Source organism: Polyodon spathula, chromosome 43 (genome assembly GCF_017654505.1).
Source record: "Polyodon spathula isolate WHYD16114869_AA chromosome 43, ASM1765450v1, whole genome shotgun sequence".
In the NCBI taxonomy this organism is placed as follows: Eukaryota; Metazoa; Chordata; class Actinopteri; order Acipenseriformes; family Polyodontidae; genus Polyodon; species Polyodon spathula.
In genome coordinates this window covers 605916-633564 of record NC_054576.1, presented here as the reverse complement: position 1 = coordinate 633564, position 27649 = coordinate 605916, and the positions used below count along the sequence as shown (strand labels likewise).

The 27649-nt window shown below is 41.7% G+C and overlaps 2 protein-coding genes, 1 long non-coding RNA gene, 1 other non-coding gene and 2 gene segments (V, D, J or C); 4 read left to right on the top strand and 2 right to left on the bottom strand.

Moving 5' to 3' along the window:
- LOC121305398 (immunoglobulin kappa light chain-like) overlaps positions 1 to 27649 on the top strand; it is a 322019-nt gene that overhangs the window by 56771 nt on the left and 237599 nt on the right. For 3 of the 8 annotated variants that reach the window (XM_041237048.1, XM_041237044.1, XM_041237046.1), the window contains exons 1-2: positions 1377 to 1449; positions 1617 to 1929. The exons of 3 other annotated variants lie outside the window; for them this stretch is intronic. In XM_041237048.1, coding sequence (XP_041092982.1) covers positions 1377 to 1449; positions 1617 to 1929 — 386 coding nt within the window. Of the gene's footprint in view, positions 1 to 1376; positions 1450 to 1616; positions 1934 to 27649 lie in introns of those variants that run through there. 2 more of the 8 variants (XM_041237045.1, XM_041237047.1) reach the window with 2 other exon arrangements.
- LOC121305412 (E3 ubiquitin-protein ligase TRIM39-like) lies at positions 8535 to 9880 on the bottom strand. The gene has a single exon (XM_041237068.1). The coding sequence runs from the start codon at positions 9319 to 9321 to the stop codon at positions 8749 to 8751; it is 573 nt and encodes a 190-aa protein (XP_041093002.1). The 5' UTR covers positions 9322 to 9880; the 3' UTR covers positions 8535 to 8748.
- Positions 11608 to 11681, top strand: trnai-aau. Its single transcript has one exon. It is a non-coding gene; the product is annotated as a tRNA-Ile (tRNA).
- Positions 14262 to 14815, top strand: LOC121305429. The segment is given in 2 exon segments: positions 14262 to 14334; positions 14502 to 14815. Coding segments are annotated over 2 exon segments (384 nt in total).
- Positions 21127 to 22407, top strand: LOC121305438. The segment is given in 2 exon segments: positions 21127 to 21893; positions 22017 to 22407. Coding segments are annotated over 2 exon segments (351 nt in total).
- The window catches only part of LOC121305449, a 14672-nt gene continuing 10810 nt past the window's right edge, over positions 23788 to 27649 (bottom strand). The window contains exon 4 of the long non-coding RNA XR_005948077.1: positions 23788 to 24589. This is a non-coding gene — a long non-coding RNA (uncharacterized LOC121305449). The remainder of the gene's footprint in view (positions 24590 to 27649) is intronic.

Here is a 27649-nt window from a genome sequence, read left to right as displayed (position 1 = left end):
CACAAACCTGACGTTCTGTTTCACTCACTTCAGCTCTTTCTGTGGAAGCGTGCTTCTCTACCAGAGCCAAACCAAAGAAAAAGTGCAGGTTGCCCCGAGTATTCATAGAGTTTAACCCTGTGAGTAAATTTTCATTCCGTGAGGAGGCTTGTGGAAAAAACGGGACCTGAGAAGAAGGCCGAGTGCGTCGTAGGTATAACTCCACCTTGGCTGCCTGTCCCACAGTGACTGAAGCTGAAAAGGAACAACTTGTTGAAGCGTGAAGTTTGTGTCAAGATGAGGTCTCCAGTAGAAGTTGAGAATGGTGGAATTTGAAGGTTTCAGAGTCATTTTTAAAGATGTTGTCCTTACTGGTATCATTGTTTCTTGTGCTATTTTTGCCTTCCTTTTCTTGCCGCCGCTTACTCGCCAGCTTGGCGCTGAATTTCGTGCTGCCTCTCTGTTCCTCTGCTTCATCGCGGAAAACGTAACCCTCCGCTGTTTTCTTTGTTGCTTCTCACATCCCTCTGCTTATTAAAAATGTACTCCCCACCACTTCTTTAGCATAACTCATGCAGGGCCACTGAGCACAAAGGCATATTTTCCAACTTTTATTCCTAGATAAAAGAGGATTTTTAATAGTTGTAAAAAGTTAAACAAGGGGGGGCTAGGGCTAATTCACGCTAATTTACGATAAGATTTGATAACACCGCCGAATTCATAACATCTTTTTAAAGGATATTTATCATGTTCTTTACGTTTTTTTAATATTATCAAGCTCTCAGAGAGTAATAAAACGAAATTCCTTGCTCTTTAATCCGAGCCCACATAGGACCATAACAGCAGCAGGCTAGGGTGAGTGGTTCTTAACCCCCACCCTTGGGGTTCGCTCAGGAGACAGTCCAGGGGGTCCACAGGAAAAAACTGGAAACTTTTCACTCAACATTAGCAATGTGCAAAATCAAAAGGTTTGCTTCTTGAATGGATTTGATTTCACAATGTTTATGATGGATTTGTTAACCTGCAGCTCTGATTTTAATATTTTACAATAAATAATTATTTATACTGTGTAAACAAAGCTTCATAATCACAGCTGTGGCTAAGTTGAATTGTTTGACAGAAGAGAAAAGAGAGAGCAATAGTTGTCTTGTACAAACTCAACACAAAGAAAACTAGAAGCTATTTTTGCCAGAGATTTTTTTTCTGAAAGACAAAGAAATTGCAGCAGCTGAAAATGAGTTTAAACTTAAGAGCACTGCTTGGCTAGAAGTGGCTGCTGTGCCAAGGAAGACAATTTGCATAGAAAAGACACTTTGCATTGGCAGCACATGCTTCAGTGCTCTGGGAGTGTTTATAGCCCTGTGAGTTTAACACTTCATGATTGAGAGCTGCCCTTCATGGCAACAGAATCCACAACAACAATGACTTTTATCAGCATCTTCATCTGGGCACTTGTCATCTGCACTCAGGGTAAGAATCTTTCAGAAAAAATCAATTTGTTGGACACTTCTTAGTATAAAGTATACATGTTCAAATTAAACAGGAGTGATTGAAGTGAAGAAGGCTTCATATTTAATATGTGTTTTCATAATTTAATTCACTTGTTTATTATCATTTTCCACATTTATGATTTTCAGAATCCAGCGGACAGATTACTGTGACTCAGACTCCAGCAGTGAAATCTGTTCTGCCAGGAGACACAGTCGCTCTGAGCTGTAAAGTCAGCAGCGCAGTGTACAGTAACAACTGGCTAGCCTGGTACCAACAGAAACCTGGAGAAGCTCCCAAACTCCTGATCTACTTTGCAAGTACCCTTCAGTCTGGGATCCCAACTCGTTTCAGTGGCAGTGGATCTGGGACTGACTTCACTCTGACCATCAGTGGAGTCCAGGCTGAAGATGCAGGAGATTACTACTGTCAGAGTGCACACTACCCCAGCAGTAGATATGTGTTCACACAGTGCTACACACCCGTACAAAAACCTCCCTCAGCAGGACTGCAGGTGAACATTGTTCATTTTCAGATACTTAAATACAAGCTGGAAATAAAGTAAAACAAACATTGCACTTCTCTCTCAGTAAATGTGTGTGTGTGTGTGTATGTGTATATATATATATAATATATATATATATATATATATATATATATATAAAAATTTATTTAACTTCAAATTTTATTATTGATTTTTTTTTTTTTTTTTAATGATTCCACTTCATCAGCAACACATTCTATATACAAATTAAATGATGTTTATTTTATAAAACAATTGAACTGCATGCATATTGAGATTGATTTATTTATGTTCCACTAGACAGCATATTAAAAAGAACTACAGCAAACAGCAAAGCCCAGTATTGCAGTGATGTGTAGTTACACTTTCTGTCTCTGTGGAGTCCAGCTGGATACTTTTCATTGTATCAATGTGATGTGTTTTAATGTATTTTGAAAACTAATATTAATACATACATGAATAACATTGAACTTTAAATTATTGTTAAGATGAAAATCAAGACACAAGTTACTGTTAATTACAATGAACAAACCATGTCTTCTTTTGAAATAGAATTTTACACTTTATTCTTAATTACTGAATAAAACATGTTAATACTATATTGATATACCTCAGATTATAACTTATGATAATAAAAAATAATGCATCTAAATTTAAATACAAATAAATAAATGAGGAATTCATACATTTCTGAGTGAATTCTTATGTTTTATTAAGGAGCAGCACATCAGCATTATTGAAGGCAGTTTATTCTTCATTGTCTTGCCTCCTGTGTCATCCTTGTTACCCACCTGGTCTCCTTCATTCCTTATGTGTGCAGCAGCTCCCTGGCACACATGTCTCAACACTTATGGGCCAGTTCATTGTGAACAGGCAGATTTCTAATGCCCCTCCTAGCGAGCAGGAAAGCACTGAGAGGCTAAACATCAAACTACAGGAAGGATAATCTAACTGTACTGTGAGTCACCCAACCCTATCAAGTCCCACCTGTGTTCACAGCTCAGATCTCATAGAACTGTCTGTGACACTTATTGAAACAGAAGTGCAGTGCTTAGAAAACATATACAAATAGAACTAATCCACTATTCTATTAAATTGTGAACGTGTTTGATTGAATCCCTCTATGTGATTGTATAGCCTGGAAACAGGCATCAATGCCCTGCCAAGCTGCACACACTGCCATCATTCACACTGACCACAAGAGGGAGCCAGAGCACCACTGCTGTCCATAATGTAATAACAGTACAGTAATAAGACAATTGAAATAGGCAGCAGTTACCTCCAGCCCAGTTCTCCCATTGTTAACACAAGGCTCCTCACACTGATTCATCTAAACACTACAGTGTGGTCTGTGTCTGGAGGAAGGAGCTGCTCACTTCCAGCCCTGCCAGTGAATATTAAACAATGTTAAAATGCCCCTTTAGCAGGCCAGTATTTTAAACACAATGATTCTCCCCTTGCTCTCCTCTCTGAGAGTTGCTGTAAGCTGTCTGTCCCACACCCCAGTTATTCCTGCAGACTCACATCAGTGTGTGTCAGCATAGAGGTTACAGCATGTCATTCCACCAGCATGGGAAGGGATTTCTATTGCAATTCCACAGCCCAGCAGCAGAGACTGCACTACACTCTCTGACCACAAGAGGGAGAGAGAGTAATTCCACAGCCCAGCAGCACACTGCTCATGTAGTGAGAATGTTCAGCAGGATTCCTGCGCCTTCTTTGCTCAGGAATAATTCATTCCATCACAGATGCTCTCATCAGTAAGCAGCTTCCCTGGTGCTCTGGTGGTTAGGATTCAGCGCTCTCACCTCCGCGGTCTCTGTTTGATTCCCAGTCAGGCTGGAATGCCTCTAGTGGAACTAAACTGGCTCGTAGTATTATTACTATAGCTTATGTCAAAAGTTCGATTGATGACCTTATGTATGTGCAGCACTAGCTACATGAATGCAGCATAAGTAATTTGCTGCCTGCTTCTCTTAATTGAGTATCAGAATACCTGGCCAGGTTAATTTAATTCTCTGTTCAATTGCTAAATAAGGAGTTGTGTTCTCATTTTTAAAGGGGGCCTTTCAGATTCCATAAGGTAAAATTAGGTGAAGCTATTTCAATTTACTGTTAAATTTTGGTAAGGGGTTTATCTCTGCACTGGACTTTCTCTCTTGTTTTAACTGAATGATCTTTTCTTTAATTGCCACATGGAAATTCTAATTAGGTTCAGGTGTTTTGCTAATTGCCTTGGCAAAGGTCTTCTTGGGCTTGACTTATCATTAATTCTAAGTATCTTAATTGGTGGCTCTTTAAATAGGACTATTACTTGCTGGTGGGGAGGTTGGTTCTTTTTCGCTGGGGTGATTCTTTTTTGGGTGTGTTTTTTTGTGGATGCAGAGTGTTTGAAGCGGGAGTTTGCTGGTCTGTAAAGGAGAAATCAGGAAGCAATAATCTTTTGGTTGTTAGAAACAGTATTTTCTCTAATCTGCCATTTTTCCAGTTTAAATTAACCAGTTATCTAATCTCCTGCCAAACTGAAACTATCCACAGCATTCAAACTGTTTATATGGATCCTAAGAGCAACAACAGTGACTAATCCAGTTATCATCATCACTTTTTGTCTTCTTACCTGGTTGGAAACTCCAAGCTCTACAGGACCAAGGAAGGACTGGGTGAGATCCCCTAATGGGGAGGATTTCATTTTTTTTCTGCTGGAGTATCTGGGCTGTTCTGAATGTTTTGGAGTATTATCATTTTTGTTTATTTATTGGGGCTTAACGAGCACCCGGCACAGAAGTTTCATTTGTTTTGTGTTAAATATCTGTTTCAACTACATTCGCGATATGGATTGGGTAATATTTTGGGACTTTTAAAGTATTGGTGGCTGTTTCATGGACTTTTTTTTCTTTATAAGGACTGCCTGATCGACTGTAGTAAACATTTTGAATGGTTCAAATGTTGTCTGTTTAAAATTCTTGTACAAATGTTTGATCCATCTGTCTCAAGTATAATATTCCACACATTCAATAACATCTGCTATTTGAACTCTTGTGTGGCCGCCTGGTTTAATTGTCTTCCTGTGTTCTATTGATTGTTTGAACAATCCTGACTTGCCCTGCAATTTTCTTGGTTCTGTCGTGCAATCCTACTGCTTTGGAGACTTATATTGTTCAGGGTAGTCTACTTGTATTAAAATAAAAAAAAAAAACCTAGTTATTAGATGTTGCTTAAGGATTGGGTTTGTAACATGTGCATATATGAATGAGGGGGTTTGGATTTTATATAGGAGTATGGAATATATATATATATATATATATATATATATATATATATATATATATATATATTGTATTTAACAAGTGCTTATAAACATTGAATATTTATAAATGTAAAGTTTGAAGTAAATAATGGATGTAGGTTACCCAAACTTTATAAATGCTTATGTAAACTTATGGGAGGTGTATACATATTTTACATACAGAAACAATTAGTTGAAACAGGAGAAAGTTTAAAGGTACAATTTCTGAAATGCTCCCTTACCGCTTTCAAAAGCTCTCCAGACAAAATGCCGGGTCTTGCATGTGATCTCTCACTGTCTCACTCTCTATGCTACCTCTCTCCATGTTTAACAAGCAAATAATTTAGCGCTTTCTGTGACTTGGAGGGGGGCGGATCCTTTTCTGCACGGGCACATGAAGCACACTTGATGACAATGATTTACCATTTCGCTTGGTTCATATCCAGCAGGGGGTGCTAGGCCTCCTACAGACAAGGGAAATTTCTCCACTTAAATATACAGCGAACTTCAAAAAAGATTTGACCCCCCCCCCCCCACACACAATATACAGCGAACTTCAAAAAAGATTTGACCCCCCCCCCCCCACACACACACACACTTTCATCTCTTTCACCTTTCTCTCCTCCCCCACACCCCACACACACACACACACCCCGCTCTTCTCTCTCTCTCTCTCTCTCTCTGGTGACTTAGAATGTTGTTTCTTGCCAGGGACCCCCTTGTGAATGAGATGTGTCTCGCAGTGGTTCTGTCCTGGTCCATGCAATGCCATTGGAGGTGTCTTCAGTCAGTTTTGTATTTTGCTGTTGAATTCAACTGGTGTGTATCTGTGTGTGTGTCTATCTGTGTGTGTTTGTTGCTGATTTTGGTTTATTGTTTTTCTCTTCAGATTACCGGATTGGCGTTGACTGGATCTTCCGTTCAGAGCAGACAGAAAGACAAGGCTGCCTCCCAGTCTCTCTTCACTGCCAGTTACATCTCCTAGACCAGTGCGCTCATTAAACTGGGACCAGTAAACCTCACACAGAGCCACTGCTTTTGCACTGAAAAAAATCTGAATTTTACATCCAAAAGATGCTTTTTACAAATCTAAAAAACAGTGAAATGTGCAGGCGTCTGTCTGTAAGCCTTTCTTTCTTCCAGAGCGTTTGAAGTCACGGGGAGCTTTAAATAAAAATCTACACTGTTGGAAAATTAGTGTGTGGAAATTCATTCATTTTCTTTTTTCTTTAACCTGCTTGGAAGTTGTTGGCTCTCAAATGTAAGGTGTGTTCATAAACTCAATCTGTGTCAGAGCGCTCTCTGACCGTTCATAACTTCCTGGAGTGCTCTGTGATGTTGTTTGTAATCTTGGAGCAGATGAATTTGGGAGCTCTCGGAGCACACTCTGGCACTCGGCAGCAGCAATTACAGCAGTATTAGACTTCAGAGTTGAAAACTCATGTAAAAATCACCCCTGCACTGCCTTCTGGGTCATGTGACTGGCTCACAGCATGCCAGTCAACTGTCTCACAGAGATGCCAGAGCAGCAAGCAGCTGATTGGTTAATGACAGGAAAGAAGCCAGCGAAGGGGCGGGGACAATTACACCCTCCAGGTGAACAAGGAAGTGCAAGACCTACTGAAACCATGGCTTGCAAACGGAGATTTCTTTAACTGGGTGTAGCACTGCAGCACATCACACTGTAAAATAAGAAGTTTCCATAAGAAGCTTCTGAAAGCCTGGCTTTTGCAAACAGAGATGAGCTCAGGGTAGGACCAGAGGTGTTAAAATGAGAATTCATGTTTTGCTGCAACATCTTTCAAACACTGCACATGTGAGAGCTGTGTAGAGAATGGAAGTGATGGACCGGTAACACTGAGGGAATTCTTTATGAGCTGCAGTAGAATTATTGAGACTAGAACACAGTGTTTGATTGACTATAGCAGCTAGACTGGAGCACAGTGTTTGATTGACTATAGCAGCTAGACTGGAGCACAGTGTTTGATTGACTATAGCAGCTAGACTGGAGCACAGTGTTTGATTGCTGACTATAGCAGCTAGACTGGAGCACAGTGTTTGATTGACTATAGCAGCTAGACTGGAGCACAGTGTTTGATTGCTGACTATAGTGTAATGGTCTAATTTAATCAGCACTCTGCTGTCATGAATGTCTTTCTTTTTACGAGTTCAAGATTGCCGAGGTAAACAATTGAGCAATAAATCACACAACACTTATATCTTTTATACATTTTATCAAGAAAGATAGAAAACAGAAGAGAAGATTCACATCAAAACAGCAGAAATCAGTTCACTAAGTTTAGCAATGAATAATATTCAGGGAGCATCTCAGCTTCAGTGTAAATATTGATCACATGGAAAAGAATGCATTCATCTATTGTCTAGAAAGTCTGATCCAGGGTAACTTACAGCTGTTAGAAAATATCACTGTACAAAACATAGAGGAGAGAGAGAGAGGGCAGGGAGGAGAGAGAGAGTAGAGAGGAGAGGAGAGGAGATAGGGAGAGAGTGGAGGGCAGGGAGGAGAGAGGAGCGAGTAGAGAGCAGGGAGGAAGGGAGGTAGGAAAGAGAGAGGGCAATTAGAGAGGAGAGGGTAGGGAGGAGAGAGGGAGAGAAAGAGTGAAGGGAGAGAGACGAGAGCCATAGGGGAGTTAAAGAGGAAAGGGGGAGTTGAGAGAAAGAGAGAGGAGGACTGGAGAGTATTAAGGATAACATATCAGGGGGGAGAGAGGAGGAGAGGATTAACATAGCAGAGAGAAGGAGAGGGGAGAGAAGAGAAGAGAGACATAAGAGAGGGAGAGAGCAAAGAAAAAGAGGGAGAGTGGGGCAGGGAGGGGAGGAGAGAGGAATAGTAGAGTAGGCAGAGAGGTGAGGGAGCGTAGAGAGGACAGAGAAGAGGGAGTGGGAAAAGGAGAGGATTAACATAGCAGAATGCAGGAGGGAAGAGAGGAGAGGGGGAGAATAGAGCCATACGGGAGGGAAAGAGGAGAGGAGAGAATGGAGACTAGTAAGTAAGAATAACATATTACAGGGGAGAGGGAAAGAGGAGAGGGGGAAAATGGAGAGAGGCAAGAGAGAGAAGGAGAAGAATCTGGAGATGGAGAGAGGAGAGCAGAGGAGAGAGAGAAGGGGAGGGATCTAGAGATGTAGAGAGGAGAGCAGAGGAGAGAGAGAAGGGGAGGGATCTGGAGATGGAGAGAGGAGAGTAGAGGAGAGAGGGAAGGAGAGGGATCTGGAGATGGAGAGAGGAGAGCAGAGGAGAGAGGTGGAGGGGAAAGAGAGAGGCAGACAGGAAGGGAGAGTAGGAAAGGGGGTGTAGAGTAATAAAGAGGAGGGGCTCAGGGTAAGAGGGTGGAAGAGAGAGGATTTCTTCTCATCAGCCCAGAAGAGTGCAGAGAGAGTGTCAGTGAAAGTGAAGAGGAAACTGTCTGAGCTGTTTGAATAGTTTCCTGGTTCAGACAGCAATATGTGTTTAATTTGCAGCGCTGACAGGGTCAGGGTCAGGGGACTCCAGCACAAGGTCTGTATCACTGTCCCCAGTACAGAAGAGTGGATAGAGTTTCTCCCTGGGATTGAACTCCATGTCAGTGAAAGTGTAGATGTGAGATCTGCTCTCCACATTGTAAAAGGAGAGCTGCCCTTCCTCGTAATCCAGATACACCCCCAGCTTCTGGGGCTTCAGACTCAGGGGGAGGGGGGTCCGGGGGGCAGTGCGAGCAGTGAACTCACCTCCACTCCACCTCACAGCCCAGTAACCCTTCTGGGGGGTCATGCTGAACCTCCCCTTCCTCGGGGCAGACTCTCTGCTGACTCCTAATCTCCACACTGTATTCCCCCCCACCTGCACTTGCCAATAGCGTCTCCCCGAGGTGAAGCCCTCCCTGCCCAGCACACAGCGACAGGAATCAAATCTCTCTGGATTGTCAGGGAGATCCTGCCGTGTCGCTCCCCGTCTCACTCGTTTCCCCTCCGCAGACAGGGTGAGCCGGGGGTGCGCTGTATCAGGGTCCAGAGTCACATCAACTGTGGAGCAGAGAGGAGACATTATTATTATTATTATTATTATTATTATTATTATTATTATTATTATTATTATTATTATTATTATTATATTTTATTATAATTACAATTATTAGCAGTGGTATTGAGAATGGATGGAGGATATAAAGGAGGGAGTTTAAAGGAGGGAGAGTATGAATGAGGGAGGATATAAAGGAGGGAGGGTATGAAGGAGATGGGATAGGGAGGGAGGGGAGAGGCAGCTACTTGGACAATAGCTAAAAAAAGGTTCATCCGTATATTTGTTATAAAATGATTTCACAAATAATTAACACACACAAAAATAGTAATAAAATATATCTGACATGATACAGCTTTTAAATTTCCCATTACTCGCTTCCGAAAGCTGTCACTCAATCTTCTCACCCCTGCCGTGTGCGCTCAGCAGTGACTGTGTTTACTGTGCCTGCGCCGCGGAGCAGCACAGCGGAGGCTCTACGCATGAACAGGACAAACTGACCCATTCATGAACTGACAAACACATTGGCTGCACAGTTTGGGCACAAATGGCGCTCCATACAGCTCACCCAGGACGAGACAGAGATACACTTTTACTGCAGTGAGCCTCCTCCGCTGTCTCTCCCCTCTGTACCGCTTCGATTGCTGGGCATTTAAAAGACCCGCCTATCATTGTCAGCTGTTTCACATTTGCCAAAATGAATCAATTACGTCATTCTCATACCTTTACCAACATGGCTCGCTGGCCTCAATGATCTTCAGCAAGATGGAGTGTTCAATCCAAACCCCAGGGTCCCAAAGCCTCTAAATTCCAGTGTGGAAGCTACACTCCATCACAATATGCATTGGAAAGCTGTGTATTTCAAATATATGAACTATATAAAACCATCTACAGTAAGACAAACTGTAATAGAAATACATTTTTTTTGAGTGTGTGCTGGGCTTGTTTCCTGGTCACTAGTGCTGCTCTGTAGCCTGTTTGGAGAATGCGATTGGTACTGGATAGTACTATAGTGAGTCTGAACCTGGAATCAAGATACAAACTACAGGACTGTCCGCACAATGAAGCAGACTGCTGGGAATACAGCTGTGGCTGCAGGTTTAATGACAGCATGTCAAGCAGTCTGTTACCAGCCTTCCAAATCCTGGAAAACAAGAGCATTGAATGAATAAGGAATGGCATCTTGAAGCGTTCCACAAACACCCTGTTGTGTTTCGAGCCAAGCTGGTTACTTACTGTTACTGTCTCTGGTGCTGGACTTCTCCTCACAATGTCTTTATCAATAGAATCCCCAGTGCTTTGAGATCTTCTTCTTCTTCTTCTTCTTCTTCTTCTTGCACTCTACCCTGGGTCATTCATCAAGTACTGTAGGGTGTGAAGCCCAGCCGATTGCCCTGGATTCACTGGTAGAAATGATCAGCCACTGAAGTCCTGGGAAACAAGTCCAGTGAATGAGTGGAGCTCTGGAGGAGAGCATGTTCCCATTAGCAATGCCCTGTACAGTCTGCACCATTATTATAACACTCACAACCCCCTCTTTATCTCACTGATCTACAGAACTATTTATAGAGAGGGACAGCGGTAGTTCTGAGCCGCACAGAGTTAAGTGTGAAAAGACATTTCCTGTAGCCTCTGTCCAGTCCTGTAGAGTCATCACCATTAAAATAGTAGCCAGGACTTCCTGTCTAGCTTACTGCTCTACTGCACAAGCTATGGAGACAGACAGTATTTACACTGGGCTGCAGAAACCTTCTGAGGATGTCTACTCAACAGTAAACCAGCCCCAGGGCAGGAGAGCAGGAGAACAGCTGAAATATATCTGTAACATTTATGTAATGCCTTTTGGTTTTTTGATTAATTTAATTTGCTAACAGACTTTTCTGATTTGTTTCTAACTGTGATAAGCGATCACTCTATTTGCTGTATATTTTCTTTCTGTAAGAGTGTCCTTGTGATCCCATATAGAAAGCGACGAACTAGGTCTCCCTCCTTAATATAAGCCAATAGAGAATAAGTACACGCACCCCCCAGGTGATCTACTGGAGTCAGGATTGCAGGTTCAGGAGTGCACTGCAGTATTTAGAAAGCATATCTGTGTAAGTCAGGATGGCTGAGCACTCTAAGGCTCTGTGCTCAAGTTGCAGTCTTTCTGGAGGCGTGGGTTCCTATCCCCCCTCTGACAAGTGCTTTCTGTTCATTCATTTCTTAAAACATCCACAGAATGCTTGGTAATTTAAATCTGTGTAATTATGCCTTTGCATTACTTTGAATGTGTCATTGTTCAGTTTATCATGAGAAACGCTTTGTGCGTGTGGCCGGTTAGCTCAGTTGGTTAGAGCGTGGTGCTAATGACGCCAAGGATGCGGGTTTGTTCCCTGTACAGGCCATGACTTTTCTTCTTTAAATAAACCACAACATTTGTAATGGTGCCAAAATTAATATTCTTTAAAAAGAAATGAAATGAAGCGATATGAAGAACGACCATTAATATCTCCGAACTCCTGAACTTTAAACATGAATTAGCAACGAACACATACAATTAAAAAGAAAGGATACGCCGTGGGCAGGATTCGGACCTGCGCGGGGAAACACCAAATGATTACTAGTCCATCTCCTTTACGACTCATCCACTACCACATGCTATCACAGGTTTGTGTGAAAACATCCATATAGTATTGACACCCGCAGTAATGCTGTAGATGGCAGTACAGGCTAAATAATGAACCGAAGTCAAATGCCTTTGTTGAAACTATCAGATTTGTACAAGGCAATCACACATGGGAAATGTAAATACAATATCCTTTCTGTCAAAGTTCATAATAATGAATACATCATTATTTCAAAACACGTAGCTATTTCACTCATCTTTTCAAAACACCCGTACACAAAAACAAAGTAGATCTTTATTTCAACTGAAAATTGGACCTGCTTCATCATGGCTGCTGCCCCAGCACTCAGGCAGGCTGAGTCTAGCGTGAGCGGACATCGCAGATAACAAGATCTGCAAAATATCACATGCCTAGAAAAAAAAAGATTTATGTTCATTTAAATAACAACATTTCACCCCAGACGGGACTCATACACACAATCCCTGGATTAGGAGACCAGTGCATTATCCATTAGGCCACAAGGGCTCGAATCCCCCTTCTAACAAATCTGTTTTATTCATTTATTTCATAAAACATCCACCGAATGCTTGGTCATTTGAATACGTGTAATTATGCCTTTGCATTACTTTGAATGTGTCATTGTTCAGTTTAACTTTCACGCATAGAGGTCACTACAGTGGACAGCTATTGAAGTGATTATCTCCTATAGAAACTCTGTTTTGACATCACTGATGCATGGTATTCTCTTCATTGGACGTCTACCGAAATTAAAACACCTGCCATCTAGTGGCATTTGATAGGTACTACAAAAAACATAAAGGTGCCAGTACAATGGCAGAGAAAGTTCAGCAGCAGCGAGCACCTCAGGGATTTCTGTAAAATCCTTTTACATAAAAAGAGCAGAGCAGGGAAAAAAATATATGCAAAGAAAGTAATGTTTAGGGAATAATATGGTATATGTTTTGTTCAAATACTCACTTTATCTTTTTCACAGTTTATGTTAAACCATATGTCCACTTCAGTGGTCGTCATGCAGTATTAAGATTACTATTGCACATGAGGCCTGTGTTGTTCTATAGGCCTGTGCTAAATATCTTTTGTCATATAAGAGCTGTATACTGCAGTGTTGTCCACAAACGGGCTCATTAGGATCATTTTATCTTCTCTCAACTGGTTTTTAATTGAAAATTACTTTTCTGAATAATTATTATTATTAGCAGCAGCTGTGTGGCAGTAGCAGCAGTTTTATTAGTAGTATTTTTATTTCCTTACCCAGACATCAAGAGCACCTAGGTACAGGGTAGCAGAGGAGATTCCATCCCAATCAAGGGACAGTGATGATGGTGAATGGCAGCCAGACACGCAGGGAGAGGAAGCAGGGAGCCCGAGGAGCAGCAGTGAAAGTGGCAGTGTAAGGACACCCCCCTGAAATCAGGTTCAGTGTAGGGAATCACTGGCCAAAGCTAACTGATGCTATCAGTTGCCATGATGCCACTTGTACATGGAAAACTAAGTACATGTGCATGCAGTGTCTTGAGCTATTGTGTCCTGGGTGCTTTTCCAACTTCCACACCCAGCGAGAAAATCAGACAAATTCAGTTCACTAAAGAGGGAAGAATGGTAACTTGAGGTCCGCTTACGTGAACATATCTATAAATTATAAAATAAAAAAAAACAACTTTTTATGTTTTTATATGTTCTGAAGACTAATAGAAAACATTTGAAAAAAAATCTTCTTTAAGGTTATCATAATTGATGCATGAAAGGGTTAAAATGAGAAAACACCAAACAGCACAGACTGCACTACACTCTGTGACCACAAGAGGGATGCTGGTTCTTAACCTGGGGTCCTCAGAGACAGTCCAGGGGGTCCACAGGAAAAAACTGGAAACTTTTCACTCAACATTAGCAATGTGCAAAATCAAAAGGTTTGCTTCTTGAATGGATTTGATTTCACAAAGTTTATGATGGATTTGTTAACCTGCAGCTCTGATTTTAATATTTTACAATAAATAATTATTTATACTGTGTAAACAAAGCTTCATAATCACAGCTGTGGCTAAGTTGAATTGTTTGACAGAAGAGAAAAGAGAGAGCAATAGTTGTCTTGTACAAACTCAACACAAAGAAAACTAGAAGCTATTTTTGCCAGAGATTTTTTTTTCTGAAAGACAAAGAAATTGCATCAGCTGAAAATGAGTTTAAACTTAAGAGCACTGCTTGGCTAGAAGTGGCTGCTGTGCCAAGGAAGACAATTTGCATAGAAAAGACACTTTGCATTGGCAGCACATGCTTCAGTGCTCTGGGAGTGTTTATAGCCCTGTGAGTTTAACACTTCATGATTGAGAGCTGCCCTTCATGGCAACAGAATCCACAACAATAATGACTTTCATCAGCATCTTCATCTGGGCACTTGTCATCTGCACTCAGGGTAAGAATCATTTAGAAAAAATCAATTTGTTGGACACTTCTTAGTATAAAGTATACATGTTCAAATTAAACAGGAGTGACTGAAGTGAAGAAGGCTTCATATTTAATATGTGTTTTCATAATTTAATTCACTTGTTTATTATCATTTTCCACATTTATGATTTTCAGAATCCAGTGGACAGATTACTGTGACTCAGACTCCAGCAGTGAAATCTGTTCTCCCAGGAGACACAGTCGCTCTGAGCTGTAAAGTCAGCAGCACAGTGTACAGTGATAACAACTGCCTAGCCTGGTACCAACAGAAACCTGGAGAAGCTCCCAAACTCCTGATCTACTTTGCAAGTACCCTTCAGTCTGGGATCCCAACTCGTTTCAGTGGCAGCGGATCTGGGACTGACTTCACTCTGACCATCAGTGGAGTCCAGGCTGAAGATGCAGGAGATTACTACTGTCAGAGTTACACACTACCCCAGCAGTAGCTATGTGTTCACACAGTGCTACACACCCGTACAAAAACCTCCCTCAGCAGGACTGCAGGTGAACAAGCTTCATTTTCAGATACTTAAATACAAGCTGGAAATAAACACGGCCTGTGGAGGAGCTCAACTGCACACAAACACACTGAGCTCAATAACAACACATAGTCACATGTAGGTATGGATTCAATATTAGTCTATTTAAACAAACTGATTTTGTTGTGACTACAGGGTCCTCTTTTAATGTTTTGATGATTCCACTTCTCAGCAACACATTCTATATACATTCAGAATTATGTTTATTTTATAAAACAATTGAACTGCATGCATATTGAGATTGATTTATTTATGATCCACTGGACAGCATATTAAAAAGCTACAGCAAACAGCAAAGCCCAGTTATTGCAGTGATGTGTAGTTCTTACTTTCTGTCTCTGTGTAAGTCCAGCTGGATATTTTTCATTGTGTCAATGTGATGTGTTTTAATGTATTTTGAAAACAAGGCTTATTAATACATACAATGAATAACATTGAACTTTAACATATTGTTAAGATGAAAATCAAGACTTACTGTTAATTACAATGAACAAACCATGTCTTCTTTTGAAATAGAATTTTACACTCAGCATTCTTAATTACTGAATAAAACATGTTAATACTATATTGATATAGATCAGATTATAACTTATTATAATAAAAAATAATGCATCTAAATTTAAATACAAATAAATAAATGAGGAATTCATACATTTCAGTGAATTCTTATGTTTTATTAAGGACAGCACATCAGCATTATTGAAGGCAGTTTATTCTTCATTGTCTTGCCTCCTGTGTCATCCTTGTTACCCACCTGGTCTCCTTCATTCCTTATGTGTGCAGCAGCTCCCTGGCACACATGTCTCAACACTTATGGGCCAGTTCATTGTGAACAGGCAGATTTCTAATGCCCCTCCTAGCGAGCAGGAAAGCACTGAGAGGCTAAACATCAAACTACAGGAAGGATAATCTAACTGTACTGTGAGTCACCCAAACCTATCAAGTGCCACCTGTGTTCACAGCTCAGATCTCATAGAACTGTCTGTGACACTTATTGAAACAGAAGTGCAGCGCTTAGAACACATATACAAATAGAACTAATCCACTCTTCTATTAAACTGTGAACTTAGTGTTTGATTGAATCCCTCTCTGTGTTTGTATAGCCTGGAAACAGGCATCAATGCCCTGCCAAGCTGCACACACTGCCATCATTCACACTGACCACAAGAGGGAGCCAGAGCACCACTGCTGTCCATAATGTAATAACAGTACAGTAATAAGACAATTGAAATAGGCAGCAGTTACCTCCCCAGTCAGCCCAGTTCTCCCATTGTTAACACAAGGCTCCTCACACCCAGTCATCTAAACACTACAGTGTGGTCTGTGTCTGGAGGAAGGAGCTGCTCACAGTGATGCATGCTGGGAAACACTGACTCTAATATCTCCACACTTGGGAATAATTTTCCCTCGATTCCACTCCTGGCAGTGAAGGATAGAAACAGTACAAGAATACATGCTGAAAGCCTCTGCCACAGGTTGTATGCGACGCGGGCGCCGTGACTTAACTGCTCAGACAGCCTGTCCAGCAAACAGGAGATCCTGGTTTTGGTAAGAAATGGTCATTCTTGCTCTGCTATTATTAATATAGCGCTATCCTATATATATATATATATATATATATATACGAGGCTATATATATATGGGTTATATTTTCTGTATATATATTTTTATTTCAGCACCTCAACCTCAGCCTATGCTTGAATCCCAGTCTGTTACTAGTAGGAGCAGCACACCAAACACAGCCAAAGCAGAAGGATGAACACTTTTTATCAAGAGCAGAAAAAAGGAGGTTGCTACTAACTACACCTTAGCAATACTAATTCCATGGTTCAGCTGTGTGCATCAGCTTCAAAATAACATCCATCAAACCACAAACCCATCGTTTCTTCTACTTGACTTAGTTTCTTGTAAGTGTGCTTTCAATACTCTAGTGTGTTACTTTCCCATAGGTGCTGTTTTAAATGCTGAAAAAAACCGACTGGTCTCTAAAATATTATCAGCCCAACCCACACATTGAAATCCAGACACTTGAAAGAAATCACCATGGTTTTAATAACGTAAAAGGCTGACCTCAATGTGATCTGAACACGCAGCCTTCTGATCTGGAGTCTGTCGCACTAACGTTGCACCACGAGGTTGAAGGATGATGTGTTTTTGGTACACTGTGATATAGTGCAAGCAGCCCAGGTGAACGGGAAAGCAAGAATAAGAACACTTGCAACATTAATTGTTTGGTGAGTAATTAAAAATAAATATGAAAATGCACAAATATTCTTTTATTTCTACATGTATTTATCTAGTTTTTTATTCAGGCTCTGAGGCACAATGGATAGTGCATTGGACTTCCACTCATACGCTGGGAGGTGATTTGAAGGTTGTGGGTTCGAGTCACAACAGGGTTGTTATTTTGGGCGTGGCTGTAGAAGTTTAAAGCATTGGTTATTTTAAAACAAAACCTGGGTATAAAGTTTTTTTTGGGAGAAAAATATAACTTAAAAACAGCAGGTTCCACAAAGACCTGAACTCAGATCGCCATTACACCATGGAAACACCCATACAGGATCCTCATTGCAGGGACTCTCACCATGGAACCACCCATACAGGTCCTCATTGCAGGGACTCTCACCATGGAAACACCATACAGGATCCTCATTGCAGGGACTCTCACCATGGAACCACCCATACAGGATCCTCATTGCAGGGACTCTCACCATGGAACCACCCATACAGGTCCTCATTGCAGGGACTCTCACCATGGAACCACCCATACAGGTCCTCATTGCAGGGACTCTCACCATGGAACCACCCATACAGGTCCTCATTGCAGGGACTCTCACCATGGAACCACCCATACAGGTCCTCATTGCAGGGACTCTCACCATGGAAGCAGACCAACACATTGGGAGGACAACGCAGGTGACAGGTCCTCATTGCAGGGACTCTCACCATGGAACCACCCATACAGGTCCTCATTGCAGGGACTCTCACCATGGAACCACCCATACACTGGGACTCTCACCATGGAACCCTCATTGCACCATGGACTCTCAGGTCCCATGGATGGCCCACCCATACAGGTCCTCATTGCAGGGACTCTCACCATGGACCCACTTCTCATACCCTCACAGGACTCTCCTCCATTGCAGGGAGGGACTTTCTCACCATGGAACCACCCATACAGGTCCTCATTGCAGGGACTCTCACCATGGAACCACCCATACAGATCCTCATTGCAGGGACTCTCACCATGGAACCACCCATACAGGATCCTCATTGCAGGGACTCTCACCATGGAACCACCCATACAGGTCCTCATTGCAGGGACTCTCACCATGGAACCACCCATACAGGCTTCCTGTCAGCTGCAGGGACTCTCTTCAATTTTGCTTATTATTTGAAATGGTTTCAATTTAGTATGACTGGAGCTATCCTATATAACAGGTGCTGAAACCACATCCATTTATCTTCCAGGGACAGGTTTCCTGTCAGACATTGTTTAAACTGAAAGCAAGTGTGCAGAATCACGCTCTTAAGAACAGGTTAGAGGCTTCTATAGCTGTCCTGTTCTGTGATAAACAGGGAGTGTTCCACGCTATGGAGCCCACTGGAAAAGGAGTGCATGTATTAAACCAATCAGGAAGCAGCTGCTTTAACTTGCTGGGGGGACTAAACTTTTATTAGATCATTGATTCAGACAAAGAGGCTCAGAGGACAATATAAACCAATTAGAGTCTCTCAGCCAATTAAAACACTGAATTCATGAAGATGTCAATACATCTTTTAGGGGAATTTTTCTGATCTTTACTCTTTGAAAATATTCACGGTAAATTGAGACAGCCGAGCCTGTCTCTTATGGCATGAGAATATCTCTTCAAAACCTTATAATGAGAAAACACCAAACAGCACAGACTGCACTACCCTCTGTGACCACAAGAGGGAGAGAGAGAGTAATAAAATGATGCTCTTTAATCCAGAGCAGTGGTTCTTAACCTGGGGTCCTCAGAGACAGTCCAGGGGGTCCACAGGGAAAAACTGGAAATTTTTCACGCAACATTAGCAATGTGCAAAATCAAAATGTTTGCTTCTTGAATGGATTTGATTTCACAAAGTTTATGATGGATCTGTTAACCTGCAGCTCTGATTTTAATATTTTACAATTAATAATTATTTATACTGTGTAAAAAAGCTACATTATCACAGCTGTGGCTAAGAGGAATTGTTTGAGAGAAGGGAGAAGAGAGTTAAATAGCTGTGTTTGTAAAAACTCAGCACATAGAAAACTAGAAGCTATTTTCTTTCATTTTGTGCAAGATAAAATGTTTTGTTCTGTTCTTTTCACTGAAAGCAAAGAAACTGCATCAGCTGAAAATAAGTTTAAATTTGAGAGCACTGCTTGGCTAGAAGTGGCTGCTGTGCCAAGGAAGACAATTTGCATAGAAAAGACACTTTGCATTGGCAGCACATGCTTCAGTGCTCTGGGAGTGTTTATAGCCCTGTGAGTTTAACACTTCATGATTGAGAGCTGCCCTTCATGGCAACAGAATTCACAACAACAATGACTTTTATCAGCATCTTCATCTGGGCACTTGTCGTCTGCACTCAGGGTAAGAATAATTCAGAAAAACACTTTTAAAAAATCAATTTGTGGGACAATTCTTATTATACAGTATTAAAAGAAAAATTAAAGTGAAAATCAAATGAAAAAGGCTTGAAATGTATGTGTTTTCATAATTTAATTCAGTTGTTTATTATAATTTTCCACATTATTATTTTCAGAATCCAGTGGACAGTATACTGTGACTCAGACTCCAGCAGTGAAATCTGTTCTCCCAGGAGACACAGTCGCTCTGAGCTGTAAAGTCAGCAGCGCAGTGTACAGTGATAGCAATGGCAACTGCCTAGCCTGGTACCAACAGAAACCTGGAGAAGCTCCCAAACTCCTGATCTATAGGGCAAGTAGCCTTCAGTCTGGGATCCCAACTCGTTTCAGTGGCAGTGGATCTGGGACTGACTTCACTCTGACCATCAGTGGAGTCCAGGCTGAAGATGCAGGAGATTACTACTGTCAGAGTTTACACATCCCCAGCAGTGGCTATGTGTTCACACAGTGCTACACACCCGTACAAAAACCTCCCTCAGCTGGACTGCACAGCGACTGCACTGCTGCAGCTGGGACCTACTGCAGGTGCTGAGGGTGAAGGCAATGAAACGGGACACGGCCTGTGGAGGAGCTCAACTGCACACAAACACACTGAGCTCAATAACAACACACAGTCACATGTAGGTATGGATTCAATATTAGTCTATTTAAACAAACTGATTTTGTTGTGACTACAGGGTCCTCTAGTAATGTAGTGATGATTCCATCTATTCTAAATTCTGAAACATTATTCAGATATTCCAAGAACTGTAAAAATGTAACTCATGTTTTTCATATCTGATTCTCATATGAAGACGGCTCGGCAGCTGTTGCTGCTTCTCTTTCATGCTGATTTTAACAGAGAACACAAGGTCAGCATATCTTACGAGGCCGCATACATCCTCTTGACAGTTAAGATATTGACATTGATGCCGTTTTAGATGAGAGAATATTCTGATCACTGATTATGTGTGTGTATATAATAGGTGAAATGTGAATACAAATACAAATGTATTCACTGAAATGTACAGTTCTTCATTCATATCACTGGCTCATGGCATGTAGATTTTCCATGTAGGTATATCCATTAGGGTAGGCTTTTTTTTAACAATTTCCATATTAAAATGGGATGCATTTTGATAATATTTCAGGGTAAATGTTATTGAATATATGGATTGAAATACCTGCTGTTTTATTTAGAATATATTGTTGAATTCCATTATGTCACAGCAGTATTTATTTTTCCTGAAATCGTTCTGGTAGAAGCGATTTAAACAAAGGAGCCAAAACATGACAGAGATGCTTGAACCTGAGCCAATACTGTATTAAACACAATATAAAAGAATTTCTATCAGTAACACAACACAGTGTGAAGTTTGGTCTGTGAATGAAAAAGCCCCCCCCCCGGACACAGACATGGGGAAGAACTTGGACTGCAGAGCAACACACAGCTAGGAAATGCAATATTTATACCATATTCATAATATTCACTTGAATTCCCTACGTCACAGACTCCCCAATAATTCAGTGTCATTCCAAATGAAATAAAGCCGGTTTGTTATAATCTTTCTCAAAACAGCATGTCAATACAAGAGCCATGTGTTTCTCAGTGAGCTGGGATTGCCATGGCAATGGAGTGTGATCAGTCACTGTGTGCATCCTTTCACACACATCAATCAATCAATCAATAAAGAAATCAATACATGAGTGTTCTACCTTTTCTCCTGGCTTGTTAAATATTAGCATGATTGAAATCATGAAAACACACTCGTAGCAGTTCAAGGTACCTCTTGGAAAGGCCTGTGAAAGACAGTGAAGTAGATGTTACATTTAGAAGAGGAAGAAGCTGTCAAAATGTGAACAATGACAAGAACAATGACAGGTCCATTACTTGTACAGCAGCAGCAACACATGGGAAGGTATAACACTAGGGTTAGGGGTAGGGCACTACATATCCTTTAATTCTCAATAGGACTGAAATAATGACACAAACAGAAGCATTATTGTCAGTTTAGACAGACACACAGATTAGACAGCAGTGATATACTGAGAGCTTTGACTGGGGGAAAAATAGAAGAAAACAGTAAAAGTGGCCCAACCCTATGAAGCCCCACTGGTGCTCACGGCTCAGATCTCATGTAACTGCCTGGGACAGGATTTGTATAAAGGAAGGTGCTTTGCATACCTGTGCCTGCCTCACTGCTCTACACAACAGCTAGAATAACTGCACTGCTCCATTGCTCAGGGGTTTTAAAGCTGACAGTTGAGCCCTTTCACAGTCACTGAGACACACAGAGAGCATGGCTTCACTGGGGCTCCTCCTCTGGACACTGGCACTCTTTGCTCATGGTAAGAAATCATCATTCTTATTAATTATTATTAATATCAGCGCTTCCTCAGCAAACAGTGGAATACAGTTAATGGACGAGGCTGTTGACTCGGTGGGTTGATGTTCTGTGTTTTTATTTTCAGAATCCAGCGGTCAGATTGTCCTGACTCAGAGTCCCACAGTGGAGTCTGTCTCTATAGGAGGGAGTGTCACTCTGAACTGCAGATCCAGTAGCTCTGGTTTTACCAGCAGTCTAGCCTGGTATGTGCAGAAACCCGGAGGAGCTCCTAAACTCCTCTTCTCTTCACTGAATAGCCGAGTCTCTGGAGCTCCAGCTCCATTCACTGACAGCAGCTCAAGAACAAACTTCATGCTGCCCATCAGTGGAGTCCAGGCTGAAGATGCAGGAGATTACTACTGTCAGCAGCACTATAGCTTCCATTAATGTGACCTTTAAGAGACACACTGCAGATATTAACACTGACCACAAGAGGGAGCCAGAGCACCATGCTGTCATTAATGTAATAACACAGTAATAAGACAATTGAAATATGCAGCAGTTACCTCCCCAGTCAGCCCAGTTCCCCCATTGTTAACACAAGGCTCCTCACACCCAGTCATCGAAACACTACAGTGTGGTCTGTGTCTTCAATTTCAGTATATGGGAGATCTATATGGGAAGGAATCTATGAAAAAGACCTAGGAGTTTATGTTGACTCAGAAATGTCTTCATCGAGACAATGTGGGGAAGCTATAAAAATAAGTCCAACAAGATGCTTATATATTGTGAAAAGTGTTGAATTTAAATCAAGGGAAGTAATGTTAAAACTGTACAATGCATTAGTAAGACCTCATCTAGAATATTGCGTTCAGTTGTTTTCACCTCAATGCAAAAAGAATATTGCTGCTCTAGAAAGAGAGCAAAGAAAAGAGTGAGCAGAATTATTCCGGGTTTAAAAGGCATGTCATATGCAGACAGGCTAAAAGAATTTAATCTATTCAGTCTTGAACAAAGAAGACTACCCAGAAATCTGATTCAAGCATTTCAAATTCTGAAAGTTATTGAAAATGTCGACCAAAGGGACTTTTTTGACCTGAAAAAAGAAACAAGGACCAGGGGTCACAAATGGAGATTAGATAAAGCGGCTTTCAGAACAGAACACAGGAGACACTTTTTTACACAGAGAATCGTGATGGTCTGGAATCAACTCCCCAGTAATGTTGTTGAAGCTGACACCCTGGGATCCTTCAAGAAGCTGCTTGATGATATTCTGGGATCAATAAGCTACTAACAACCAAACGAGCAAGATTGGCCGAATGGCCTCCTCTCATTTGTAAACTTTCTTATGTTCAGAAGTGTGAGTATTGAAATGCTGTCCAAATGCCCTCTGATATTAATCAATAAGCTTGACCTTGTTATAATACAAGTTAATACAGACAGCACAGGGAGTCTTTAGTGCAAGGTCAATTCTAGCACATCATGATAATACAATACACACATTTGTGTTTCCCCAGAGTTGGCGAGTAATTCATTAGTAGAAGTGAAAAACGAGAGATGGTCCAGGTTCAATAACCAGTTTAATTGAGGGAGCACACAATAAAGTAAAAGCAGGATTTGCCATAACGCCTCCAGCATCTCTAATGCCTCTTGGTTTACCCACAATATGCAAGTAACAATTACCCTGGAAAGAGCACCGTGCTTCTGAACTGCTAAACCCATGAGATTATAGAAACAATCAGGAACTTTCTCCTTTACTAAATATGCAGTGCAGAAGAAAGAGGAAATATATGAATTCTCCCTTGCACTGTTAAGAGTTCTTTGCTGTCAATAAAGAGGCTTTGTGAGTGATTTCAGTGGTGGCAGTATGAAAAGCACATACGTCATGTGAAACAAACCAGTCTCAAAACTAGACATTGATGCTAATAGCTTTATTGCTGAAAAAGCTTTGCAGAAAGAGAGAGTATTTTTCCCAGTTTCATGTAACAGCAGACAGTGTTGTTGTTTTGGCAGGACAGCCTTTATACTTGTCAGCAGTTTGAGCATTTGTTGTCATGAATGCAAATAAAGAGATTTTAACATAATTGAAAGATGAAGAAAATCTCTATATAAACACAATGTTTTTGTCAGTCTGTGAACAAAGCCTGTCACTGGACACTTTTGACATCACAGGGTGGAACTGGGAGAAGAAAGGAGTGTACTGGTCAAACCTGACTGGGTGGAGTGATTATGAGCTGGGGCAGATCAATCAAGCACGCTCTCTGAGGAACGATTTCTATATGTTCCCATGTGCAGCTGTGTTTCTATTCAAACATGTGAGAGCATGTGATCTCACTTAGAATCTGAGACTACATGTTAAACAAGGACAACTTTCCATACAATGTAAAGACCTGCTTCATAAGAGGTAGGGTATCAGCCAATAGAAAAATAATGTTGTCTCTATTATATATCCTTGAAGAGACTGACCAAATGCACAGCAGGGAGCAGCTGTTTGAAACAAACTGTGAATGTTCTGAAGGAAATCAGTATGGGTGCTGTAGCTGTGTGTGGGGAGAGGGACCAGAACAGAAAGGGTGCAGCGATGCTACAAAAGCAGGTTGCTGGTGTGTTTAAGCTTTGCTTGCAGGTCTGCTGTCAGGTAAACTCCAGCACTGTGATCCCTGGGCGCTGCTGTTTCTCAGTAGTGCTGGCATCGCCTGCAGCGGTAGGTACGCCAGTCTGAAACCAATTGAAGACATGATCAGCAACCTGGGCAGAAAAGCTATTGTGATCCATACACTACAGAGCATTGCACAGCTAGGGAATGAGATTGTGGGGTGGTAATGGTCAGCACTGTCTAATAATATAGACAATCAGTGTCACACTGAGCTGCAGAGTTGAACTCCCTCCCATGTGTAGATAGCATCCTCCACACTCTATGTATTGCACTCATTTGAATGAGCAATTTGAGAAAAGCTTTGTGTAATTCATGCATGCAATTTCACAAGACACGCAATCGTGGGGTTCTCGCGGCTAGGGTTTGTGTTGTCTAGTTCAAACATGTTTCTGAGGTTTTATTCAGAGCAATCCTAGATCAAAGCTCCTCTGTTTGGCCCCTGATTTTAGATTTTGTTTCACTAAAATGACAAAAGTTTCACAGGAGATTGAGGTGAGTGGACCCTTCTTCTCAACTCAACGCCAACCCTGACATAATGAGCTCCCACAGAGACCAACTGTCCAAACACCATACAACAGCAGCAACCCCATTCATCAGATTGACTGTGATTATGTGTGGAGTTGGTTACTCTGGTATAAGATCACACACATGTAATGAGTTGAAGTAACATTTCTGGATTGCAGGAGACAGGTTAGACTTCCCTTTCCAATAAGTTACGAATGAACTCATCATAATCACAGCTGTGGCTAAGTTGAATTGTTTGACAGAAGAGAAAAGAGAGAGCAATAGTTGTCTTGTACAAACTCAACACAAAGAAAACTAGAAGCTATTTTTGCCAGAGATTTTTTTTCTGAAAGACAAAGAAATTGCAGCAGCTGAAAATGAGTCTAAACTTAAGAGGACTGCTTGGCTAGAAGTGGCTGCTGTGCCAAGGAAGACAATTTGCATAGAAAAGACACTTTGCATTAGCAGCACATGCTTCAGTGCTCTGGGAGTGTTTATAGCCCTGTGAGTTTAACACTTCATGATTGAGAGCTGCCCTTCATGGCAACAGAATCCACAACAACAATGACTTTTATCAGCATCTTCATCTGGGCACTTGTCATCTGCACTCAGGGTAAAAATCTTTCAGAAAAAATCAATTTGTTGGACACTTCTTAGTATAAAGTATACATGTTCAAATTAAACAGGAGTGATTGAAGTGAAGAAGGCTTCATATTTAATATGTAGTGGAGTCCAGGCTGAAGATGCAGGAGATTACTACTGTCAGCAGCACTATAGCTTCCATTAATGTGACCTTTAAGAGACACACTACAGATATTAACACTGACCACAAGAGGGAGCCAGAGCAGCACTGCTGTCCATAATGTAATAATAGTACAGTAATAAGACAATTGAAATAGGCAGCAGTTACCTCCCCAGTCAGCCCAGTTCTCCCATTGTTAACACAAGGCTCCTCACATCCAGTCATCTAAACACTACAGTGTGGTCTGTGTCTGGAGGAAGGAGCTGCTCACAGTGATGCATGCTGGGAAACACTGACTCTAATATCTCAACATCTGCAACTTCCAGCCCTGCCAATGAATATTAAAGAATGTTAAAATGTCCCTTTAGCAGGCTAGCATTTTAAACACAATGATTCTCCCCTTGCTCTCCTCTCTGAGGGTTGCTGTAAGCTGTCTGTCCCACACCTCAGTTATTCCTGCAGACTCACATCAGTGTGTGTCAGCATAGAGGTTACAGCATGTCATTCCATTTCTATTGCAATTCCACAGCCCAGCAGCACAGACTGCATTACACTCTGTGACCACAAGAGGGAGAGAGAGAGAGTATTTCCACAGCCCAGCAACACACTTTTCATGTAGTGAGAATGTTCAGCAGGATTCCTGCGCCAACTTTGCTCAGGAATAATTCATTCCACCCCAGATGCTCTCATCAGTAAACAGTTTCCCTGGTGCTCTGGTGGTTAGGATTGAGCGCTCTCACCTCCACGGTCTCGGTTTGATTCTCAGTCAGGTTGGAATGCCTGTAGTGAAGCTAACCTGGCTTGAGTGAAATATCTGTAGGCTTGTCTATGCATCGCTCCAAAATAAAGTATGGCACACAAAATAAACCAACATCATTCAAAATCCGCATTTCACACCCTGGGCATCAATCTGCATTCTTTACATTCACTTTCAAAAAAAGTAATGTTTAAAAAAACCTCATCCTTGATAGAACAGATATACAACTAGGAGTGGAGCAATGGAGAGCACATTAAACTTCTATTTGAGCACTGAGCATGAGTCAGAGGCTGTGGCTTGAAGACCAAGCAGAGTTGATTTTTTTTTTTTTGGGGGGGGGGCTAGCTGTAACAGGCTCTGAGGATCGTGCATTAATTACGCTGGGAGGTGATTGTAAGGTGCAGCTGTGTACAACATGGTTGTTTAAGAGAGATTGCAGGGACTGTCACCATGGAACCACCCATACAGGTCCTCATTGCAGGGACTCTCACCATGGAACCACCCATACAGGTCCTCATTGCAGGGACTCTCACCATGGAAACAATAACCTGCAGGGACTCTCACCATAACAGGATCCTCATTGCAGGGACTCTCACCATGGAACCACCCATACAGGATCCTCATTGCAGGGACTCTCACCATGGAACCACCCATACAGGATCCTCATTGCAGGGACTCTCACCATGGAACCACCCATACAGGTCCTCATTGCAGGGACTCTCACCATGGAACCACCCATACAGGATCCTCATTGCAGGGACTCTCACCATGGAACCACCCATACAGGTCCTCATTGCAGGGACTCTCACCATGGAACCACCCATACAGGTCCTCATTGCAGGGACTCTCACCATGGAACCACCCATACAGGTCCTCATTCCCAGGGACTCTCCATACAGGTCCTCATTGCAGGGACTCTCACCATGGAACCACCCATACAGGTCCTCATTGCAGGGACTCTCACCATGGAACCACCCATACAGGTCCTCATTGCAGGGACTCTCACCATGGAACCACCCATACAGGTCCTCATTGCAGGGACTCTCACCATGGAACCACCCATACAGGATCCTCATTCCTCATTGCAGGGACTCTCACCATGGAACCACCCATACAGGA

Coding starts and splice junctions, on each gene's coding strand:
- LOC121305412 (XM_041237068.1), bottom strand. CDS start 9,321: ATGTCTCCTCTCTGCTCCACAGTTGATGTGACTCTGGACCCTGATACA.